The following is a 22678-nucleotide window of genomic DNA, read 5'->3' as shown; positions in this document are numbered from 1 at the left end:
CCAGTAGAACCATTTAGTTTGAAGTGTGACTTTACTTGCAATGTTTTTTAGTAATCATGAGAGCTCTGCAAGCCTTCTGAATAAAAGTGGCTACTTAATGATTGTTGCTGGGACTCTTATTGTGATCATAACTATCTGTATTTAAAGTTTTCCCTATTACTCTTCTTAATCTGCTGAGCTCCTTTAACATATTAATATAGGAACTTGCATGCAATTCTGATTAAAGGGATGAAACACAAGAAAATGTACAGCTTACAGCAAATGGTAATATACGAACGATTACTCAAAAAACTGACTTCAGATCAGCTAAGTTCAAATTCATACAAGGTTTGGGAGTAGCCCTGAATTAAGGCTGAGGATGCAGTACAGACATGCACATTTGAAAACTAAATTAAAAAGCTGTAAAATTCTGTACATTTCATAGGTAAAATAAAATATTTAGACAAATTTCAGCTTAACAAGCAGCCTCAGAATACGTCAGTCACCAGCAGAACTACAAAGCTTTAGAACAAACAACAGGCTGGACCAGTTTGGATAGCTTTGGAAGAAATCTTGCAAAGCTGAGCATTTACCTGGATTCCTTGAACATTGGAAAGATAGTCCAGCTGCTCAGAGGGCCTAGTGAGTGGTCCGTGGGGTACGTGGCCTGATGAGTTGTTATTCTTTAATATGGTCTCAGCAGTAGGAGAAGTACCACCATACAATAGCTCTCTAGCAATCATTGCTGTTACTGTAGCCTTGGCAGGATTTGGGGCTGCCCTACTGAACTCTTTGGTGTGGTGTCCTTGATTGGCTCCTACAGCTTGTGCAACCTCAGGGACCATAGGAAGAATTCCAGCAGGAAGCTGCTGATGGCTGAGATAAGGCATCCTAAACTCATCTTCTTTATTACCTGAGAAGAGAGAGGTACATACGAAACAGATGCTAGCTATTTCTGAGGCCTTCTGCAGGCACGTGAAGGCATATACAGGCATCAAAGGCCAGTTTTGAAAAAAGATTGTTTCAAATTACTTTTGAAATGCTAACGAACTTAGCAAGCTTGATTTGCCTTTGGTGGGTCAGAGATTCAGCATCATCAAAATGAGACTGCTTTCTGAATAAATCATTCAGGGCAACACCTGCATCTGTCAAAAGAGCACCTTTACCTCCGGGAGCAGCTTCTCCAGGTTAGTCAAGCTTACAGACACCTCAGACAGTTGCAACCACATTCTAGATGCATCTTTTGGTTTCAGAATTTTTTATGTCATTATTTAAACTGTAGGAGCAAATAATGAAACCACAGAATGGCCAGAGCCACTGTTGAATATTGTAAAGACAGTGCCAGATAGTCCACAAAGTTTAAACTGCGTATTGTGAAAATGTCAACAGGTAGATAAGGTTAAATGTAACACTAGCACGGTATGAGGAAGCAAGAAATACTATTTACAGCAAATATGCCACCACAGTCAATTGATAGCAATTTATTGACGTTATGGTGTAAGTTATATTTAAGAGGGATAAGAACAGCTTTTTACAGGGGAGACATATACACAGAACTGTGGAGGAAAACTACAGAGGTGTGCTAAAGAAAGGCGGCAAAGACAGTGCCACTGAAAGGAGGAGTCACTGTTATGGCAGAACAGATTGAAGTTCAGCAGGACTGAGCTGTTTCAAGTCTAAGGCTGAAAATCGTAACTTGTAGATGGGAGAAAGCAGGGATGGCAAAGTTTGAATAAGAAGTCAGGAAGTTTACCTAAGATCTTACGGATGCAGTAAAATGTTACTCAAGTCCAAGTCAATCCCAACTATTTATCATTTAAACCACAAAACTGTACTTCAACACATAAAGCACCTGAAATGTACTATTCAGAACAGAAATACATTGCAAGAGACAAACCTTCCCTAACGGCTCCTCCCCACAGTTTACATTAGAGAAAGCCAACCCTGCATACTGGGTGGGCAGGTCTGGGGGTTTGTTGTTCCAGACAGGCATCTGTGGATCTGACCACTACAACCACCAACTGTCTGAAATAAATGCAGGCACAGCTCCTTGCTCTCTCAGTCATGAGAGACCAAGCGCAGGTGAAGAGGTTGCTGTGTACTACAAAGCCATTCTTTCCTTCTCCAACTCTGCTTTAGGAAGACCAGTTTCAGTTAGTACTGACACCCTTCCTCGTCTTCGTCCCAGGAAAAGCCTTCAACATACTGCAGTTATTCCTCAACATCTGTAAGGCGACAGGGCCAAACAACACAGCTAACTCTGCCCCAACAAATTCAGCACCAGCCTCCCATCGCAGCTCTGCCTCAGGCTTAAGAGTGACATTTCTGGGGCATCTTCTAACCTGCAACTGTTCTTCCAAATCCAGAAGGCTATTCCCAGCTGGCAGAAACCCCAACCCTTTTCCCAGGGAATCTGCTCCCATCCTCATTTGAACCCTACACCAGAGAAGTGTTCTGAGCCCTACACCAGAGAAGTGTTCTGCTGAGCCGAAGAGGCTGATCTCTCCTCCTCCCCTTACCTTTTCCCCCCCAGAAATTACCCCCACTTCACTCCTGCTGTTGGTAGGAGGAGCCTGGTCCCTGGATCAGAACCAAGCTCAGTTCTGAACTGAGCCCCCCGAAAGCTCCAGACACAGATTAAATCCTGCCCCAAGACCCCTCAGATCGAGGTAAGACAAGCTCAGACACTGCAGGCGGCAGCAACTGCACCTCCACAAACTGCTTGACCGACCTGCTAGCACACACATGCTTGTGGCTCAGCTACCTACCCCCTCCCCTGAGCAGGAGGCCAAGCAGGCCGAATACTGTATGACTTGGGAGGAATAAACTCTTAGAGATTTGAACAAAAACTTCCCAAGGGGTAGATTTAGTTTGCAAGCCAGCAGCGGCACACCTCTGCTCATTCCTGCAGTGTGTTAAATGACACTGTTGAAGTGACAGAGAAACATCTTACATACACACACACACGGGCCAACCGGGCCAGGCTTCTTTCAGTAAAGTCACTTACTAGTTGAAGTCTCTTCAGAGCCCGGCTCAAAGAAGGTTACTTTTCTTCCATCGCCCGGTTTCTTCACTGGTGTCTTAAAAATAAAAGGAAAAAAGCCACACACACAATAAGCCTCTAAAACTTCTTTTCCTCCCCCAAGATTTAAAGTTTTCAAGATGAAGGTGATCTGTATAGTCAAAATTTTACTGAAAATTTTATTATTCAGAGACCTCAATTATTACATAGCTACCAAGAAGTGACAAGTTCAGTGATTCTTATTCACTGAAAGACTAAAACTCTCTACAGACCTCTGAAGTGGTATTAAGAACAGAGATACTGAGAACTAGATACCATAATAAAGCCAGTTAAACCAACGTTAGTTATTGGTCTTGCTGAGAACGACATACTGGACACAAATGAGCACATGCATGAAAAGGAGGAAACTAGAACCAGACTCACTATTTTAACTCCCTGGCAACATCTGCTACAGCAGGAGGAGAATGCAAGGCTCAGGCACCCACCAAAGAAAGAGACCTGTAACAAGCTTCCAGCTGCAACTGGCGATAAGGCTGTGTAAAACCAGTGCTACCACATCTCAACACCTACATGTCTGCAAGATTCTAAGACCAATACATCCATTATCACAAGTGTTGAGCCATTCCATACAGAAGAAATACACTGTTAGCCTTCTAATGAGACTTTGATTTACTTGCGAAACTGAACCCCTGATCTATCTAAACGACACTATTTTTTAGAGCAGTCACCTTGATACAACTGCTTCCTGGCTAGGGCTGAAAGTATGAACTTACCACACTGTCACTGCCTTGCAAAACTGCTACCGTTTCAACTCAGCTGCTGCTGTAGTGCTAAACAGCAGTTGATTCTTAAAGACTCTTACCTTCTCTTCTGTCTTTAATGCTGGCTTTGGAGGTTGAGGTTGAGGGACTTTGAAACCTAGAAGTTCCAACATATTTTCAGCTGCGTTGCGTTTAGCAACTTTCTTGTTTGTGCCCATTCCTTCAGCTGTGTGTACACCAACTTTCACCTGTGCAAAAGAAGAAGAAAATACCAAATCAATTCTTAAACAGCAGTATGAAGATTCTCTTATTAGGGATGTGTGTCTTGAGCACACCGTAAGTCACAAGAAAGTTCAAGTGATCATTATTCTAAGCAAGCTGTCATTCATTATCAACGATCCTTGGCCTCCAAGCACAAAAAACCCGAACAGAAGTGACACAAACAACTGTATTTCATCATCTCACCTTGGCAACAGCCTAAATACTCAAAACTGGTATCACAGCAGATACAGGCTAAGTTACAGGTTTAGCAGATTTACCAATGCAAAGAAAGCAATTAATTTTCCTGTTTTGGCCAGGATAGGAGAGGGGTGTGGAGAATGCACTTAATTATTAGAGGCAAGCAGATATTCAGTATTAAAAATATTACTATGCTACTGGGATTTGCAATGCAGATTACAAAAACTGCTGCACAGTAAAGCAACACACCAAAACTCAGGGGAAGGAGGAAATGAAGGAGACCCAGGTTCATGTTAATAGATTCTACATTACAAAATATAAGCATCTCAGTATCTCTTAATGGAATATTAATATTCTTGTTAATTAAAACATTAGGTGGTTACAACATAGACTTCTGGTGCCCTATGCAATTTTTTAAAAACATGATTCAGATCACTTTTCTTGAACCTTTTCCTTTCTAGAATATAGCCCACTACATATTTTCTTAATAAACTTCATGGAGATTTGGCCATAATCCCATTAACTTTGCATATCATCATGACCACCTGATTACCATGAGCCAAAAACAAAACAAAAAACCAACCAACCAACAACAACAGAAAAAGACACCACAGCCACGCAACTAGATTTCTCAAATTAACATACAAACCTGCATAACAAACTCCCTGCGCCTTGGAAGACCACGTTCTGTGATGAGCATGTACTCTGGCTCCTTCTCTTTCTTGGCCTGTTGTATCTGGGCAAGTCTGCTAATGGGGTTCATTCCTTGACCATATTCTGGACTTGTTTGCAGCTATGCAGAACAGTGTTTAGGAAATAAGCCAAAATTTGTGAATATTTGGTTTAATAGACAAAATGCAGCATGCCATTGAAATCACTCATCTCTAGAATTTTAAAAAAACTGAAATAAAAGTTGTTTAATGAAACTGTCACAGGCAAAGAGAAACACTCAAATTATTTGGCTCTGCTGTCACAGTTGACCACATATAACCTACCACTGGTAATAGTTTTACAAGTTCTAATCCTGCTATATTAGAAGGGACAGGCTTGCAGGAGAACTTGCACAAGCAAAATCATGCAAAACCCAAAGCTGTAAAGTCTAAGGCTTGAAAGTCAGAGCTTCATTTTTATGTGCCACTTATTTTTTATAAGGTTTCTCTTTTATCCTGAATTTACTGTGGAAGCAAAATATAATTTCATTTGTAGTACCAAACTGCTGATAAATGTTGAGCAGTTGAAGAGTGTTTATTATTACCTCAGAAATGCCTTCTCATCTGATGATTATTATTAACAGGCAGATTTCCAGTCTCTTACCTTCACTATTGACTTTGTTTTCTTTTTGATTCGTGGCTTCATTTTCTCAACCGTAGGAAGGGGTGGCAATTTTTTCAGTTCTTCTAGCACTGCTATTGCAGCATTTTTCTTTGAGATCTTCTTGCTCTTTCCTTCACCTTCACCCATGAATTCTCCAACTGACACCTTGGTTACAAAGCTCTTCATATGGGGAGGCCCACTTTCCTTGGTCACCTGTTTCAGAGGGAAAAACTGAGTGAAAGCGTGATAAACACATATTAAAAATGGTAGGGCACATTGTTTACAGCAAACTTCTCTCAAGAACTATGGATAAAGAGTTTTTACATTCTCATACAATCCAGAAAGTAGAGATGTAAATCATACTCTAATAACATAATCCCACCCAAACCAAATATACGCGTACTTTAAGAACATCAGATGCAGCAAGCAGTAAACAGTATTTAAATGTAAGTCATTAACCCATCTTACTTAATTTACTGATGCACCCTTTCAATATTAAAATATGACTGTTCTATTTCATCAGTGTGTACTGCCACACAATTAACATCACCTCATTAAATACATCACGTTACGGTAATAGAACATTGCAGAGAAAGCAATTCTTTAGGATCCAGCATTTTAGTTCAGAAATCAAGAATTCTGGAGACATCCAAGAGATAGCTGCCTACTACAGATTTAATCTTCTAACTCCATTGATAACACGTCATACTTCAAAATATCCATAAAGTCAAAAAGTAAGAACGAATTAAGAACTTCCACCACAACTGGCTTTGTGTGACTATATTTTTACCAGTGATGCTCAGGCTAATCTGCAATAATTGAAAGCTTCATGGCAAATTTCATAGAATGGTTTTAGAAGCAATTTAGCTACACACCATTGCATTTTCTTACTATAAGAATTCAGATAGTTGACTTAAATGTTACTCTGCCAGCTCAGGAAAGCAGCATGATAAATTAATATTTTAGTGAAACAGAGATGCTCCTATGGAAGCTATTGATTTAAGATAAGTAAAATGATCAAGGAGGGGCAAAGAGGCAGCAAGCAGCCAGGCCAAAGGGAAAGGAAAGTAAGATGCACATGAGGTCACCTCATGGCAAGAAAAGAAACCTATTTGTGAGATTCTGCAACTTGCGGGTAGTCCATATCAGTGTTTAATTAAGCAAATACTTCCATAAATGTCTTTCAGAGTGAGCTATGCTCTTTTGCCTCGACTCTGCACTTCAATGTTCTAACCATTATGTGGAGTTGTGTTTTATTTGTTCTCTGTAATACTGATTTTTCAAAAAGCTTGGAAAAAAGATTGCACAGACAACCACAGCATAGCTGTTCACTCATGTTATGATTTTAGTGCATGAATATGTGAACAGGTGGATTTTTCTTTTTACCATAAAGTAAATGGTACTTCACTTTACCATATAAACGCCAAGACAATCAGGGTGACTGTCAAAAGTAAAAGTGTATCCACAACTAACAAGACATGTTAAAAGTCAGTTGTTCGGGTTATCTAGAAGAAACTCAACTTAATGTGTACCCTTAATATTCTAATAAAAACAAATCTAAAGCTTGTAAAATAAACATACCTCAAAATTCACAGGCAAGTTCCTTTTAAGTGCAATCTCAAAAACTTGGCTTATTTCAGATTTATTGAGATTTTCATCATCTGGTTCTTTTCCGTTAACCTAAAAGAAGCATACTCTATTTAAAATAAAGATCCTATTAAATTGAATTTTATCCATCCAACCAGTTTACTGAACTTTCAAAATTTTAAGTAGTCTAACCTTGACTGCCATTTTACGTGAATGTGTAGAAATGCAGCACACATACTACAGAATTGAAACTTAAAAAGCTTATTTAAGGTGTATGTGTAAAAGCTAGCAAACCTTCATATTTTCACGTGCTCGTTACAGGAAAGAACAAATGGAATAAGGGCCAATAGGTTTAAAAATCTATTTATATAAAAACAAACTGAAGTGTTAAATGAACCGATTTCCAAATGGAAGTACCTTTATGAAATACAATTTTCATATACTGATTGGACATTTGTACCAAAAGCACTAAAGACAGTATCAGATAAGAGAAAGGGCAGGAAAAATAAAGATTCTGAGAATGGGACCAATGTGAATAAAGGATGGCTAATTAGATCCTGGCATAGCCCTGTCTTTTAACATGCTCCCTTGTAAGTGCTTTGTCTACAGATATTTTTTTTTTTTCTCATCTGAAGAACATACTATCAGGAACTTGCCTTATATCAAATGGTGTACATCTCTGAGAACTTACACCTGCTAGGAGGACAGCAGTGCCAGGTGAAGCTTACCTACAGGCACTTCTACGTATCTCCAGGTAAAATTTTGATTGTGATTCCAAAAATGTCTTCACTGATGTTGGGATCAACATGAACTAAGAGGCATGGTAACAGCAACAGAGAAATTTTAAGACTAAGTGTCCAGCAGTGATATTGGAAAGATTATGATAAAGATGAACAGCAACAATTTCACCAATTATATCATGCCACAATACTAGTTATGCAACCAGGTAACAAAAATGATTTAAAGATTTTATTGGAGCAGCAGAAATATGCTAGAGAGCTCTCATTGATTAAAGCTAGTTTTGATGGTAGCAAGCATCCCCAATGTCTGTTACTAACAAGCCAGATTAAAACACGAGGAAATTTTTTTCCCACCACCTTAAGCAGGCTCTTCCCATCTCAGAAAAAAAAAAAAAAAATTAGTAAAATTCATCTGTGGTTTTCACTCCTCCCACTGTCCCATCAAATTTCACAATGTTCTTATGGGTTGACCTTGTATTTCAGGTTTGGGCTGCGAACAGTTCAAAGAGCACGTACAGCCCAACACCCTTTCACAACCGGTAACATCCGCGACTTCTGATCCCACTACTCTATCCAGTCTCCACAGCCTCTACGCAGAGGTGTACATAAAGCAAACTTCAGGTCTGTGAAAACTGAGACCACATGATGGCACCAATCCCACAGGAGCGAGGCAGATGCACTGTGCATTACACTGCATGAGAAACGTGGAGGCGACACCTACGCTAGAGGAACCATACTATACCTCAGCAGAAGGCACAACGCAGGTAAAAATTGTCAAAACCAAGATTGAATACAGGAGTCAAAAGTCTTGATCATCATATTCTAAAACCTATTTCAAATGCAATTGGTAAGTTCAAAAGGAATAGCATCATACACCCAGAAAAATATTTGAACTACTAAGGTCTTATTTTATTACAGTCTATGTGTTATAGCAAGTTTACTACCAGCATCTATAGGAATGATCTGTCACTACCCTTACTGTCAAAAAATTAGCACAATCATTTTATTTACAAGTATTTTTCCCCTCCTTGTAACTTCAGATATATTCTAGTTTTTCAGATTCCACCATTTTTCCTTACGAAGGTGACCAGGACTTCTCTTTATTGAGTTAGATTTTTCCCATTTAATACCCTTCCAATACAATACAAATAAATAGTATGAAATTATTTGCTCTATTACGGTATATATTCTTGACATATTCCAAGTGTGTTCACACGGTGTAAAATACAGGTACTTTTCTTCAATACCTTTATCTAAAAAGAGTAAATTAATAGCAAAATAACAATTAACAGCTATTCTATTGATTCCTTTGCCTCTACTTGAGTTCTGGATCAGTTTATTTTATAAATAAAAAATAATCATATACACACACTCTCTTTACTCTTTCCCTGCACCCATCAAGGCAGATCATCTATAAAGTCTGCTTGTAAAGTAGTTTGCACATATGCATAGACTAAATTCTCCAAGGAATCTACGCTACTAAATCAGAATGAGACCACAAATATAAGCATTTAATGCTCTTAGCTCTCATCAAATTCTTAAAATCCATCTCTAACAAGTGAAAAAAAAAAGTCACAGAAGGAAACAAAAGCAATAGATTAAAAAACTCCCAAGCAAACTGCAAAAGTAATATACTCCTTTAAAAGGGATTCACCCTTTTCTAGGAACTCTTTCAACATGCACTTCTTCAAAGACTGCTTATAAGCAAAATTACGAAAACCAGTGGAGTTGCTGATAAGAACGACGTTGATTTCAACATAGCTATCAGTCTGACTATATTCTTCCACGTTAAGGGTATAAAGAGCAACTGCTATTTACCAAACAAGTGGGCAAAAAACATAGAAGAAATTCTGGTTTTCGTGTCTTCAGGTAAAAGTTAGAATTCCTGTCTGAGAACTGTGCTAGAAAGCATAGCCGCCTATGTTTTCAAAGCTTTAAAATCAATGCTTTATTATCTCTGTCTTTGAATATGCAAAGTAACACCATCCTGTGACTTGTCAGTGTGTCTCAACTCCAGCAGTCGGACCAATTTAGGCTGGTCCTTTGGAGGTCTCCTACTACAGCCTCCCACTCAAAGCAGAGCAGACTGAAATTAAATTGGGTTGTTCAGGCAGGACTTTGTCCAGTTGAGAGCTATGGTCATTCTTACCCTTAAAGCCCAAGAATTTTATTCAGCAATTTCTTCTTAGAATCACACAGTCATTTAGCTTGGAAAGGACCTTTAAGATCACCGAGTCCAACCATTATTAAGCACTGAATATTTTCTAATTTAAAAATACAAGACTAAAATCCTGTAAATACAACAATCTTAAAAAAAAACTTACAAAATTACACCCTCCCCCCCAAAATACAAAAGTTCAAGTTTAAGTACATTCTGTTTACACAGACACACACAAATGGGATATATAAAATTACATACATTTAAAAGGAAAATTACTGGCAACATCAAATGACAGGTAGGAAGTATCAGGATTATGTCTGCTTGTGAAATCAATTTGTCTCCACTGTATCCATGCATTATAAAACATCCCTTACGCTACCGTATCCTTCAAGGACCTTGCCTCACTGAATGCAAGAGCGAACAGTGCTCACTTAGCAGTAAAATCTTCCTTATTTTATCTTCCTCTAGCCTAGTGCAAAATGCTGTTACAAAAACAGCAGTTCCCTCAGACATTCCTAAAACTACAGTATTTGAAAGCCACAAATATTCACAAACTTAGCATTTAAATACCAAACGTTAAATTAAGATCTGATTTATCCGAGTACTTATTATAAAACAGTACTCTCTGTTCAAAGGATTGCTCTCCTTAGGCATAGCTGCATTTCTTACTGTTCATTCTGTAGAGAAGTCAAATATAAATAGAAAAATAACATGAGAAATGCATGTTTCTTGTGAAACGTATAGCAGGGTCAAGGCAGCACTCAGCTCCCAGCAAGCCTGCAACTATTTTATTAATAAAATAATTATCCCTTCGTGCAATCTCTTGCATCATTCACAACAGTATTTCCCTTATCACGTCACTAAAAAATAAAATTAAAAAAAAAAAAGGAGCGATTCTGTAGGTTTATTTCCTTCACCTCTCAATTTACACCCCTTACATGAGATATCCTATAGAAAAGGATACGTGGTCATGTAAAGACAATTGCAGCGCGTGTTCTTAAGACCTCATATATTACTCAACATTAAACAAAACTCCACAAATATTCAGAAAGCCACTTGTACAGAAGCATTTCTAAAAAAGTGAACAGAAAATAATTCACTTGCATGTGATCCTATTATTTTCTGCAGAGTTTGACTCCTTGGATCCAGTACACAGAACTTTGCTACCTGAGGCAGAAAAGTGGCTGATGACAGTAGTTACCTTTTACAAGGGAGAGTGCAAAAAGAGGAGGTTACACACCACTGAAACAGAATGACAATACTCAGGAATTTGGGGTTCCCCCGCACTGACTGGGAACATTCCCCGCAGGCTTGCCCTCTCCTGCATGAAGACCTCCAGCTTGTCCCTGACCACACTCTGCCTATCACCAGTTCCAGATTTCAGTACAGAACTCATCTCCACTCTTTCAGCCTCTATTCCCAGTATCACTCTCTTCTCCCCAACAACATGTGTACTCCCTTGACCCTTAGTAGCCTCCATCACCCAATAATCTACATTCCTCCAGGAGAGCCTTCTGTCACCTGAACCACCACCATGGCCTCCTAGGCCTCCTACCTGAACCACCAGGTCCAGTGGTTTTGCCCAATTATCTGGGCAATGTTCTCTCCTGCAAACACACTTAAAGTTGTAACTCAGTGTTCCTTAGTTTCACAACACATTTCCTCAGTCCTCTTGCTCTGCCATTCCTGGTAGTTCCCAGTTATTTTTTTTTTTTTCTCCTAGCCTGAGAACCCTTGTTACCTTCTTGCCCAATTCTTCATTTTCGACCTTTCTCAGCACATAGCCAGACTCCGTATCCAGCAAGTTCTCACGCTCCCCAGATTGTAAGTTATCCATCTAACCTTCACTCCCCGTTCCTCACCTCTCCAGCAATGCCATAGTCTCTCTTGCTTCTAGGTTTGTATTGCATGGCCTTCTCCTCAACACGATCTAGATGCCAGCAAGGAGTACATCAACAGATCTCTTGCTCTTAGTTCTAACGTCAAGCCTTCGTAACTCAAACAGGTGTAATATGCCCGTAAGGGAAAGACTAAATACACTCTCTGTAGTAGTCACTGGCCAGTCAGCCAGCACATACGGAGGGGGTGCCCGCATCCAGCCAGCCCCGGAAGCTGTAATGCGTGTGCACGCAATGAGACGTTCTGTCTAAAGCAACTTAACAAAACAGCATCAAAAAATACCAGTAAGAGGGTCTTGGAATGGAAAATGCTGGGCAGTCACAAATATACGGAGAGATAAGAATTTGCTTTTTACATTCACACCAAGATGTGCACATGAGTTCATGACTTCCACAAACTTCCTGCTCTTCTAGAGCTTCCATGGCTTCTCCAAAAGCACACAGGAATTTTGCCCAGGAAGCAAACCTATGTCTGATTTCTGATGTCTGATTTCTGTGTTGCCCATACTGGAATGCAAGTACCCCATTTACACACTTCTACAGAACTTTGTATATGATCTGTACCTGGTAAGTTCCTATCTATGCTTCCAGTGCTCATATCTGACAGAGGTCTATAGCATTGCTGTGGAAAAATATGACAGCAAAAGAATTAACAACTTCATTTGGGAAAACTCTAGTTCCATAGAAATTTATGTTTTTAAATCAAACTGTGTCTATTAACACAAGTAGGTCAACACTACTACACAGAATTAAATTTCACAACTGTCACCTTCCTCTCAATAAGGAAAAAAATCTGCAATATTATCTCAGTTTCTTAGCAATTTATGCTTACAATACTAAGATTAATTCCCACCTCAGGTTTCTCAGGCAAGGGCTCATTCTGCAGAACTTTCAGTGCTTTAGCAGCTGCATCGTGCTTAGCAGCTTGTCTTGTTCTTCCTTTCCCATGGAATTGCTGCCCTCCAATTGAAAGCTCAACTTGATAAAGTAAGGGCCCAACAGGAAATGGGTAAAAGTACCTGCCCAGAAAGAGAAAGAAATAAGCAAACAGTTTGGCCTACAAAGGACACAGAAGTGTAAGTTATACACGGATGAGTCTCTTGGATATTAGTAACCACGACTCAGCACCGAAGCAGTAGTATTAAAAAGCCAAATTTTGTTTTAAAGTCTACAAGATTTTAGGGAGACACTTTTGAAACAGAGTATCAACATTTCTTATTTTACAATACCAACACATTTCTAAGGAACTAAAATAAAGACAATGTAACTAGGCTTTTACAGACTTGGCAGGTCAGTAAGTTTTGAATTCTCAATTCCTATGCCCATATAAAATTCTTTCAACTGAAGCTTTAATTTAAATAGCTTTAGAAAAAGAATCAAACTGTTTTATTCACTTCTGCTTTTACACAGAAAGGAAATGCAAGAAATATTTAGCTATTTACTTCATGACGCTTGCTATATCTGAATGTCCTCAAAACCACTTAATCATTTGGTTCAGTTCCCTTTTTCCAATCCTTCCTCTCCCCCCAAAGAAAAAACCCATAAATAAGACAAATTGCAGATATTAATGGGGTGTACTTATCAAAACCTTTTGCCTCATAAGCTGGCTACATTTCAAGCTGAATACCCCTTTAAGGGATGTCATACCTGCAGCTAGTTTTCAGAATATAGCATCAAAGCAGTCGGACAAAGTGAAAGGTCAAAGATATGAGACTGCAAAAACAAAAAATTAAACAATACATACCGTGGAGGATAAGTACCACCTCTCATAGTGTAGTTGTAAGTGGATCTCATCCCTGTATAAGGATCGATAGGTTTGTACATAGGTTTCTTTCCCAGCTTCATGCAAAGTGCATTTAACTCCACTGTGGGGGTTACACTGTCTAAATAAAAAGGAATATAAAAAGAGTTGTCCAACTGTCACAAGGAACTGAAAAAATCTAAACTCTTACGCTGCCCCAAAGCAGACAAAAACGAGCTCAAGATTTGCCACATGCAGTATCTTAAAATGAATGAATTCTGAACAGAAATGGTAATGAACACAAAGAAAGTCAGTCTATATGATGCATATTAAATTAACAGCTTAGCAGAGCTGTGACAAATCCTGTTAGAAAAAAGTGATTTTTTAAATTTTGCTTTAAACTCGTGAAGCTTTCAATTTGTTTATTTTTACATTTAATTTTTTGTTTTCTCTTGACCTAAGAAGTGTTTTTATGACTCTTCACTTTCAAATTGCAGCCGGACTTTCCAAAGGAAGGTATATTACTAACTCAGGCTATAAACATTTCTCTCAATGCAGATACCGTGTGGATGAAGAACTGACTCCCTGACTACTCTTATTTAAAAAAAAACACAGTCATGTAAAGGGTCATTTTTTTCTATCACAGGCCTCACTGGCTCAAAAACCAGTGTGTACTGTAGTTAAAAGGCAATTGCCAAAAGAAAATTAAATGATGGCACAGATTCACAGACAAAATAAGTAATTACTAGCTTCTACTCTTTTCATATTGACTGTACAAAGTGTTTCTAAAGAAAGAATTTAGGTGATACCAGAATACAACTGGCACAAAAGGTAAGTTTTCACCTTTGCTGAACATACCAATGCTATCCCAATAGCTTTGAATTCAAGTGACTGAGAGTAAATGCTAAACAAGCACCCACGCAGCTGAGATATGAAGCTAGTTCATACTTAATTTTACATTGTAAATGTATCTTAAAAGCAATCTTATTACTAAGTTCCCTAAACACAGTGAACTACAACTTAAATGCTTTTATACAAATCAACATGTATTATTATTTGAAGTACAAATGATGCAAATTCCAAAGTTCTGATCAAATTCCTCAACACAAATTTAAAAGTTTCAGGTTTTAGGTTTGGGTTTTTTTTTAATTTGCCTTTTTTTTAAGCAAATATTTCCAAAGAAATCTTTATTGTGAAACTTCTGAATTATCCTATCAGAATTGCCAAACACATTCATCTGCCCGTGCAGAAGATTATTCTTTGCTGTGACCAAATTCCTCATGGTTTTTTGTTTCTTGGGTTTTTTTATGTTTGGAATTTTTTTTAACTTAGTTTTCCTCTTTTTAAGATTAGGATAAACATCTTTTCCAGGATTTCACCAAGTGTTACCAGACAGTAAGTTAAGCAGCCTGAATGACTTGATGGGAAAACCCTACACTTTTAACTTGTTAATGTGACGATTTTTATCATGTTGCCTACAACAATCAAAGATTAAATCAAGGTTTGTTCTCACAAAACCTGACAAATGCCATTGTTAAATACACAGAATCACAGTTTTTATTCATCCTTATGCAACTGTAAAATACATACCAAAACTAGAAAGGTGTAAACTATATTTTTATTTTTTTAAAATCGGTTTGTTGTGGCATATACCTGGATTCTTGCCTTCACTACGAGATGGACGAGCCGTAGGCTTAGGGAATTTTGTCCCTTCCAAAGCTTTGGCAGCTGCCGCATGTTGCGCTTTTTTAATACTAGTTCCTTCAGCTTCCCAGTGCTGGTCCCCAAGAGTCAGTTGCACTGTAAACACCTCAAAAATAGAAAACATGAATTTTATTATGAGCTGCTTCAGAATTCACATAATCTATTAGTCCCTCTTATACAAAACAATGAGTTTTTTAGGATGCAAAAGTTGAGAATATGGTAATCAAAGCTTTCCACAACTACCATGTCATCTCCAGATTTTAAACACTTTGGACATTGATAGGAGTTCCCCGATTACCAAATTAAGAATTTCACAGTAATTGTAGCTAGCAAGTATCCTGTGCACTGCACGACATCGTATAGGCTAAAAAAAAAAAAAAAAAAAAAGACACGATGTGTACAGAGGTGGCAGCTACATGGACAGCTGGGGTGCCAACATTACTCGGAATGGCAGCCTTGAAATTCAGACTTTACATAACTCAATTCTTGCTTTAATACTGTTGGGTTTTTTTAATGGTGTTTTTCAGAAGTTTGAAGAAAAATAAGTTCACACTGCACCATAAAAGCTTCTACATGTCCACAGGTGAGCACAAGCCTATGTGATTACAGAGCAAAGTTCTGTGGCACTTCTTTTTAAGTATGTGGGATAAGGAAGGATATATACTGCCCTAAATTTTCACAAATTAATCAGACATCAGCAAGCCAAGGTCTCTCTAGTAATTAAATTAAGTTTAATTTCAATCAGAATGAAAACACAACTGAACAGATGCTCTGAACGTTATTCCAATACTTCTTGTAAGTTCAAAGCTTGCCTCCTTTGCACACTGAAGCTGACATTATACTTATTTTGGACAAAAGATTTTTAGTTCTTGACATTATTCAATTCCAAGGCAATTCCTCTAACACAACAAACACTGCTCCAGGAAACACCTTACGGAGACAAAGTCAGATTAGACGCATCCCAGGCTGATCTTCCTTGTATGCCCTGACCTCAGTTCTCCTACAATAAGAGATCTTCAGTGAGGATTAAGAAGTTCAGTAATGCCAAGTCCCTTCTTCAGTGTTCTTTGAAGTAATACAAACTGCCTGTATATTTGTTGTATTCCCGAGAAACCACCTCTCTGCATATGAACAGAACACCAAAGGAATTGTATATTACCGAGATTTTGACACATTGTAAAAAATATGCCACGATACGGGATGCATCCACATGCCGGTCTACCCTAGGCATTCATATATTCCCACTGTGAAGAACTAAAGACCATTTTGCTAAAATAACTGTTCCAGAACAGATGAATGTTCAGTGCTGTTCAATCATACTGTACTTCAGGCATCAAAGAACATATCTCAAGACCTTTGTTTTCCAAATAATGGCCAATTAGGACAGAAAGGTTCACTTTATTTACAACCAAAACAGAGCAACAGCCAAGCAATGTTCAATTATGATGTGCATAAGAGAGAACAACTCTTAATTTTAAGTAGTAAAACTTATCCCAGCATGTCAACAAATACAGATTTGTACCTTGCCAAGTACATAGACACAAAAGCACTACAACTCCTTATAGAGCATTCTTCCTAAAGAAATGTAATTGCCATAAATCTTCCAGCATCTCATGAGCCAATGTGGACTAAGGAACTATTTTAATCATTTAAAGTTGGTGGGATTCATCTCAAAACATTAATATGCACCACAGGAAGAACACAGAAAATTTGCAGAACAGGCAAGACATAGGACAAAAGCTTAACATCATACTAGAAGGTGACTGTATAAAGATCATCCATACTTAATACAAAATTTTCTAGCAAAGGATGCAACGGACAAACCTTGCTTTATTAAAGTCAAAGTATCTCGCAATGGAGCTAACATAAATCACTCTTGAAAAAAGGTAAGTAGTAGGTAAGTTCAACCTCTATGTATGTTGGAAAATCAACTTTTTAGTACATATGTAACAGCTTCACACTTCCCTACCATTGGTACTGAGGTGAGCTTCCCATTCCTCTCTATTAATTCTGTATGACCTTGCACCAAAAGCATATACTTTGCCTTTCCACTTAAGAAAATGAAAGAGCATGAACAGCAGCAATAAGACACTTATATTCATATTTACCTTAGAATGAGCTGGACCTTGCTCACTCAAAAGCTTATACTCAGGCTGAATCTTGTTGAAACGGGCTAACTCATTCACAAGACACATCGGGGTTTTCTCTTTGGGGTTTGCCATGTTTGAAGGAGCTGAAAGATTACAGAAAATCAGATAAATGAACAGGTAGCTATGAACGGCACTACAGTTCTTAATAATAATAATAAAAAAAGTATCTAATTGTCTTAGCATTTTGTTGTCTGTAATACACCACTTCTCAGAAAAGATTTGCTGGAATAGACAGCTCTGCTTATTAGCCAAACTGGCAACAATCTTCTGAACATTGGGATTTCCAAGCAATGTGCATGCCTAAAAGAGCATCATTAAAAGTAATGTTTTAATGCAAACCAGAAGCATTAAGTTAGCAGACTTCTGTGTTTAGCTTGCATATTATGTAGTACATTTCAAGAAGCAAATCTTTGAAGTATTCATCACGGTCACTTGCTTTAAATAATTTCAAAAGACAGTTAATTTCTTCTTCCTTCTCCTATTTTCCCCTATTACCTATTTTTTATTCATTACCTTTTATTTGCTCTATTATATTTTATTAGCACAATACAGTTATCACTAAACCAGTCATAAAAGAACTAAAGATAATAGAAATAAACAAACTATTTCAAACCACACTGTTTTTATAATTAAAAAAAGCTACTTGTAGAAAAGATGGATAGCAATGTTCTAAAAATTCAATGCTATACAATTTAAAATAATTCTTTACTATTACAAACACTTCAATTAATTATCAGGACTTCATGGAAAAGTATGCCTCAAGACAGATTTCATTCAATAGGGAGAAAGCATTACAAGCTGCTGTAAGTTGGATAAATACTGTTTGTAAAGTATTTGTAGGTGCAAGACATCAGGATATCAAGCCAAACTGTAAGAATATATACACTTATTGAGAGACATTCATCTCACCTGCAGCTGCGTTGGTGGATGTAACTGATGCAGAGGGTAAAGCAGAGTTTTGGATAGGTCTACCTGCATTTTCAGAGGGCAAAGAACTAGTAGTAGAGGGAATACTCAGAGGCTGTGAAAGAGATGGGGTTTTATTCAATATTTGGCTCCCTGCAAGGGCAGCAGAAGGATTCTGAATTTGGACTTGAGACATGTTCACTTCCAGCCAGAGCAAATTACTGTAGGTAAACAGCTTTGAATGCAGGCAAACTCAGTGTGGTGAAGCCAAATTGCTGACCTAAAATGTAAAGACGAAAAAAAGTTTATACTAAATATTTAGCATCCTCTAACCAACAATCTATTGAAATTATTTCTCCATCAACAAAAAGGGAAAAGGGGAAAAAGTGTTCAACTGAGGATCCATTGTTTCCATTAGCAGCATATTTCAATCTATATGCTAGACATTTAAATTTCATATTTCTTTCATTTATAGAGAAGCTTTATTTGTGCTTGTTCATTTAAGATAACTATCCATCTGTTTTCCCCATCACTGAATCCACTTACAAGGCAAACCCAGTTACTTGAACTGATAGCCACTGCTTACACACTAAACAAAGAGCCGCTTTCATGCACAGATTACACTTCATGCATTCTACCATTTGAAGCTGAAGTTTTTAACTCTGAAGGGCAAGCAATAAATGCAGTCTTTACCAAAAACTATTTAAAGCACGCACCCTTTATTATAATCATATACTTCTCCCCCAGGATCATCAAGAAGAATGCCCAGCCATTTCTAAGGGGGACACAACCCATGTCCAGCAGAAAATGCTGAAGTAGCTACGACTGGAAAAAGCGAAGGTGTAGAGTTCAAAAACTTTACAAGCTACATGTGTTTTGAAGGTTATTTCTATTTAAGTCAGAACGTGTCTCAGTCGCAGTTCAAGTACCAATTTAGAGTTATTTGGCCTTGGAACACTGCAAACAAGTGTTGAAAGTGCTCATAGGCATCTATGTTCATTTAAGAAAAAGCACTTCCAAGCGATGAAGTCAATGTGAAGTACTGTGATAGGTCGTTCCTCCCCTGACAAATTAGTACTAGATTTCTCTTACACATGGATGCAACATTAGCTTCGTGCTCAGACAGTTAAGCCTAAATATACACTAACAGATTGCAGTTTGAAGGCTATCATTTCTGCCAGAGCTCAGCTGCCCATATCTGCTTACGATCCACATATCAATTTATTTATTAAAAATAAATTTTACAGCCAAGTAAATAATTTTCTCACACAAAGGTGCACACACACTGCCCACCTACAGATTTTATTACAGCAGCAAACAAAGGTTTATTCTTTCATAATTTAGAGAAGGAGAAGAGAAATCACTGCTCCAGATACCACCAGGGAGCTATTTGTAGCAACACAACTCCACTAGTGCTCTGTAAGCTTCAAATTCTGAACCTGTGAATGGACTTCCAAATGTAAGAGGAGCAGCAATGAGTCAGAGTGAAGTTTTTAGTCATTTACTGACAAAACAAACCTAAGAGGAGAACCCAGGTTCATACATACATGGATACAAAGACTGATTTATTTATTAAGTAAGAGGAAAGAAGCTACTGGGAAACAAGAGATACAGCAACACATCTACCATCTGGAATATTTTTACTTTGAAAAAAACATCACAAACACGTCAGGCTCACCACAATGCCAGCTGGATAACTTTGTTTTTTATTACAGAGCAAAACGAGTTCAGAAGACCTTTATGTAGATTATACTCAAACCAAAGCTTGTATTTGACTACTAAATTTGCAGGAGTTCCACGCATAGGGTGCACTGTTACTGTGAAAATGGTATTAGAAAGCCTACCTAAAGGAACTCAAAGAAGTTGTAAGACAAAGATGAAAAGTATGTAGAGTAACACTCCAGGGCAATAATTTTATAATCACTAAGTTTCATTCCCAGGAGCATCACTACAAACACTGAAAATTTTCAAACATAATACAACAATAATAATAATTGCCTGGAAAAGACTCAGAGTCTTGCAGTACAATAAAAAAAGCTAATTCTCCTTTCCTGCTGAAGTGCAATGCCCTTCAAAGTAATTGAAGTTAAACAGTTCCTAATCCGCACATTTTGAGAAGACGACACCAAAAGTCTTTAATTTCAAGTCAGGATCTTTCATATCATGCTGGAAAGGAAGTCTGAAATGTTTTCCAGAACGCTCTGCCTACAAGTACTTCTTTTAAAGCAAAGCACTATCCTTCATTTATTTGCCTTCCCCTGGTTTTAGGGAACATGGAATTCCAGCTCCAAAATCCAGAGGTTCAGGTGGTTTTCTAGTCATACAATGCAGAGAAGAACAGTACACCAATCCCTAGTAATTTTTTTTTCCCAAGATGGGAAGTCCCTGACAAGGATATTATTAGTTCACTTTCTATATTTACGGCAGAGTACTAGAGAACCTCACCGCCGTACAGCTCAGGCTGCTCTCTGCCCAGCTCCCTCTCCATTAAGAGTTCCAGCCATCAGTTCTCAGCCTGAAAAAGCTTTTCTTCAAACACCTCTGGTTAGAGTAATACTCAGGACAGACAATTCAGCCGTTATTCACAAGAATCTACGCAGACTTTGAGGTCACATCCTAGTGCTTGAAACAATAAGGTTTTGGAAACTGATCCAACTTTGAATAGGCTTCAGCTGTGCACATTTGATGACCAGACAAAAAAAATTGCTGTAGACACATCTACAGCTCGTAACCTGCTGCTTCTCAGCAGAGACCAACTGCCCAGCTTCTTCAGCAGGCTGGCTGCCCAGTCACATCAAAACGGACTAGTATGGGCCTAGGGAAGTGTCTGATACACGCCTTGCTGGAATACGCTACATGCCCTCCCCCAACCTTTCAACAAACTGGAAGAGTTCAGCCTTTGTGTACCTTCTGGGAATCCAGAAGACTTCCAACCTCGCAAGAAACCAAATATCGAGAGTTTGAGCACAACTCCCTTCATGTAGGTGTAAGATGGTAACAATCCACCCACCTTTCTTTGCAAAATGCTTTGCAATTACAAATGTAGCCACGATTTGATGACCAAAATCACCATACAAATACATGGCTGCTGGAGCCATTAATTCAGCAAGAGAAAGGATGTACTCAACTGGATCATGTCAGTGCTCCCTTCCACGAACGTTTCTAAAGACGGTGGAAAGAAAAGCTGCAATACCTAACTGAAAATTCATTGTAAGGAATCCATAAGCTATATCTTTATTTGAAATAGAAATCTGAAACCTGTAGAACACAATGCTGTTCAAGGTTTATCCCCAAGACATTCAAGTAGCTGACTACTTTGTCACAGCTGAACAGAACTTTTTTACCAGGAAGAGAACTGATTTGCAATGACAATAAAGCGTTTCCAACAAATGCATCATTTTTAACCAAAGTTAATATAATGTTTGTTTCTACATAAATTCCTACATAATTTCTACACAAATTGCTACGGCATCATGTTTTTCTCTCCTTCACTAATACATCAATCTCACGTTTTTATATTCAGATCAAAAGCTGAATCCGTATCCTGTAAGTTATCACCAATTCAGAACTATTTCAGAGTTCATGAGATTGAACTGAGGCAGAACCAAAGCAACGTAGGCATTAAAAACATCTTGTGAATTGCTGAAATTGCACTTTACAAATTTCTGACAGTTTAAGACACTAGGTAGTAACTTACAAGATTGTACCTTACAAGTTTATATATATAGAATATTTAGTTTGCTTTTTAAAAGCATTCAGCTTACACTATGACAAGCAACTTCAAAGAACAGTCTGACAAAATAAAGTGGAATTTTGTTTGTATTTTTTCAGCCACCTGTGAAGTTTATGATACTGTAGTTCATTTGTGTGATGTATTTCACTAGGGTATAAGAACCCACTGTCCATCACTGCACATTTAATTATAGGTTATTTGGGGATTATAAAATGGTTTACAGTGCTTTTACAAAGTAATATAAACTCTACCCTGTAACAGGCTTACAAAATTCTAACTATCCAAGAAAAAGCACCACAATCTTGAAAGTTGAGGCTAACAGCTTACAAAAGGCTGTTTCAGTGGATAAACAAAGAGATGTCAGAATTTTGGGTGATTTTTCTATGTAATCTGGGTTTCTTTTAAGACAAATACTAGTACAAACAACTGACCCCTGCACAACACTTGAGGCATTGCTAGAACTTAAAACCACTCACAAACATGGAACGGTAAGTGAATGAACAAATGTATTATTCACACCGCC

The 22678-nt window shown here is 38.0% G+C and overlaps 1 protein-coding gene across 8 annotated transcripts in view; it reads right to left on the bottom strand.

Annotated features, from left to right (window-relative positions):
* STAU1 (staufen double-stranded RNA binding protein 1) overlaps positions 1 to 22678 on the bottom strand; it is a 32829-nt gene that overhangs the window by 3545 nt on the left and 6606 nt on the right. For 4 of the 8 annotated variants that reach the window (XM_056353743.1, XM_056353745.1, XM_056353740.1 and 1 more), the window contains 11 exons: positions 18426 to 18702; positions 17475 to 17599; positions 15316 to 15472; positions 13666 to 13804; positions 12775 to 12940; positions 7117 to 7215; positions 5536 to 5766; positions 4871 to 5014; positions 3864 to 4010; positions 2987 to 3059; positions 573 to 892 (listed from right to left, as the gene is read on the bottom strand). In XM_056353743.1, coding sequence (XP_056209718.1) covers positions 573 to 892; positions 2987 to 3059; positions 3864 to 4010; positions 4871 to 5014; positions 5536 to 5766; positions 7117 to 7215; positions 12775 to 12940; positions 13666 to 13804; positions 15316 to 15472; positions 17475 to 17599; positions 18426 to 18618 — 1794 coding nt within the window. In that variant the 5' untranslated portion in view covers positions 18619 to 18702. The remainder of the gene's footprint in view (positions 1 to 572; positions 893 to 2986; positions 3060 to 3863; positions 4011 to 4870; positions 5015 to 5535; positions 5767 to 7116; positions 7216 to 12774; positions 12941 to 13665; positions 13805 to 15315; positions 15473 to 17474; positions 17600 to 18425; positions 18703 to 22678) is intronic. The other 4 variants (XM_056353744.1, XM_056353747.1, XM_056353746.1 and 1 more) reach the window with 3 other exon arrangements.

This window comes from Falco biarmicus, chromosome 10, assembly GCF_023638135.1.
Source record: "Falco biarmicus isolate bFalBia1 chromosome 10, bFalBia1.pri, whole genome shotgun sequence".
Taxonomy (NCBI): domain Eukaryota; kingdom Metazoa; phylum Chordata; class Aves; order Falconiformes; family Falconidae; genus Falco; species Falco biarmicus.
The sequence above is the reverse complement of the archived record's forward strand: the minus strand, read 5'-3'. Positions and strand labels throughout refer to the sequence as shown.